The sequence below is a fragment of the Branchiostoma floridae genome, chromosome 4 (genome assembly GCF_000003815.2).
Source record: "Branchiostoma floridae strain S238N-H82 chromosome 4, Bfl_VNyyK, whole genome shotgun sequence".
NCBI lineage: Eukaryota > Metazoa > Chordata > Leptocardii > Amphioxiformes > Branchiostomatidae > Branchiostoma > Branchiostoma floridae.
Window position 1 is genome coordinate 14,467,354 of NC_049982.1, and position 586 is coordinate 14,467,939.

General features: G+C 40.3%; 1 protein-coding gene across 1 annotated transcript in view; it reads right to left on the minus strand.

The window, feature by feature from the left end:
• Positions 1-315: 315 nt before the first annotated feature.
• LOC118413587 overlaps positions 316-586 on the minus strand; it is a 4,801-nt gene continuing 4,530 nt past the window's right edge. The window contains exon 4 of the mRNA XM_035817114.1: positions 316-442. Within this exon, the coding sequence (XP_035673007.1) occupies positions 316-442 (127 nt within the window). The remainder of the gene's footprint in view (positions 443-586) is intronic.

The following is a 586-nucleotide window of genomic DNA, read 5'->3' on the forward strand; positions in this document are numbered from 1 at the left end:
GCTATAATATGGCTGGATACCAGGCTACGATTTTAAATCATGTTTTTTTTTTAATATCTAGCAGGAACAACAACATGACCATTAGCAACACCAGACGTTATCTTGAGTGATAAACTATATATTTTTATTGTAAAGCTCGCTAAAAGCTTGTGTGACATGGTGCAAAACAACACGACAGTTTCTCTACATGCAACTTGATTATACAGGTGTGTTAAGTGCCCTCTTTATTAGACATGATATCGTTCAGAATCATCGGAGGAATAGCATTTGATCATGATAGAGTTCTGTTATATGACCAACATGTCGTTCTCAGAGTCACTCTTCAAGCATCCCAGAATGTCCCGGATGTATGACAGGACATGCAAAGCTTCCTGGGTAATCTAAGTGCATCACCAGACCCGGGATGACTTCCCCCTGTACATGGAGATGGGGCTCCAAGCCGCTGGAAGATAAACACATAACATGTACTGTCACTAAATCTCAATCATATCCTTTTGTTTGGTCAAATATCAAATATCAGCAACATACTGAATATTACGATCGAGTCCTCTGCGTCAGGCAGCAACGCAAATTATGAGGGGTGCTT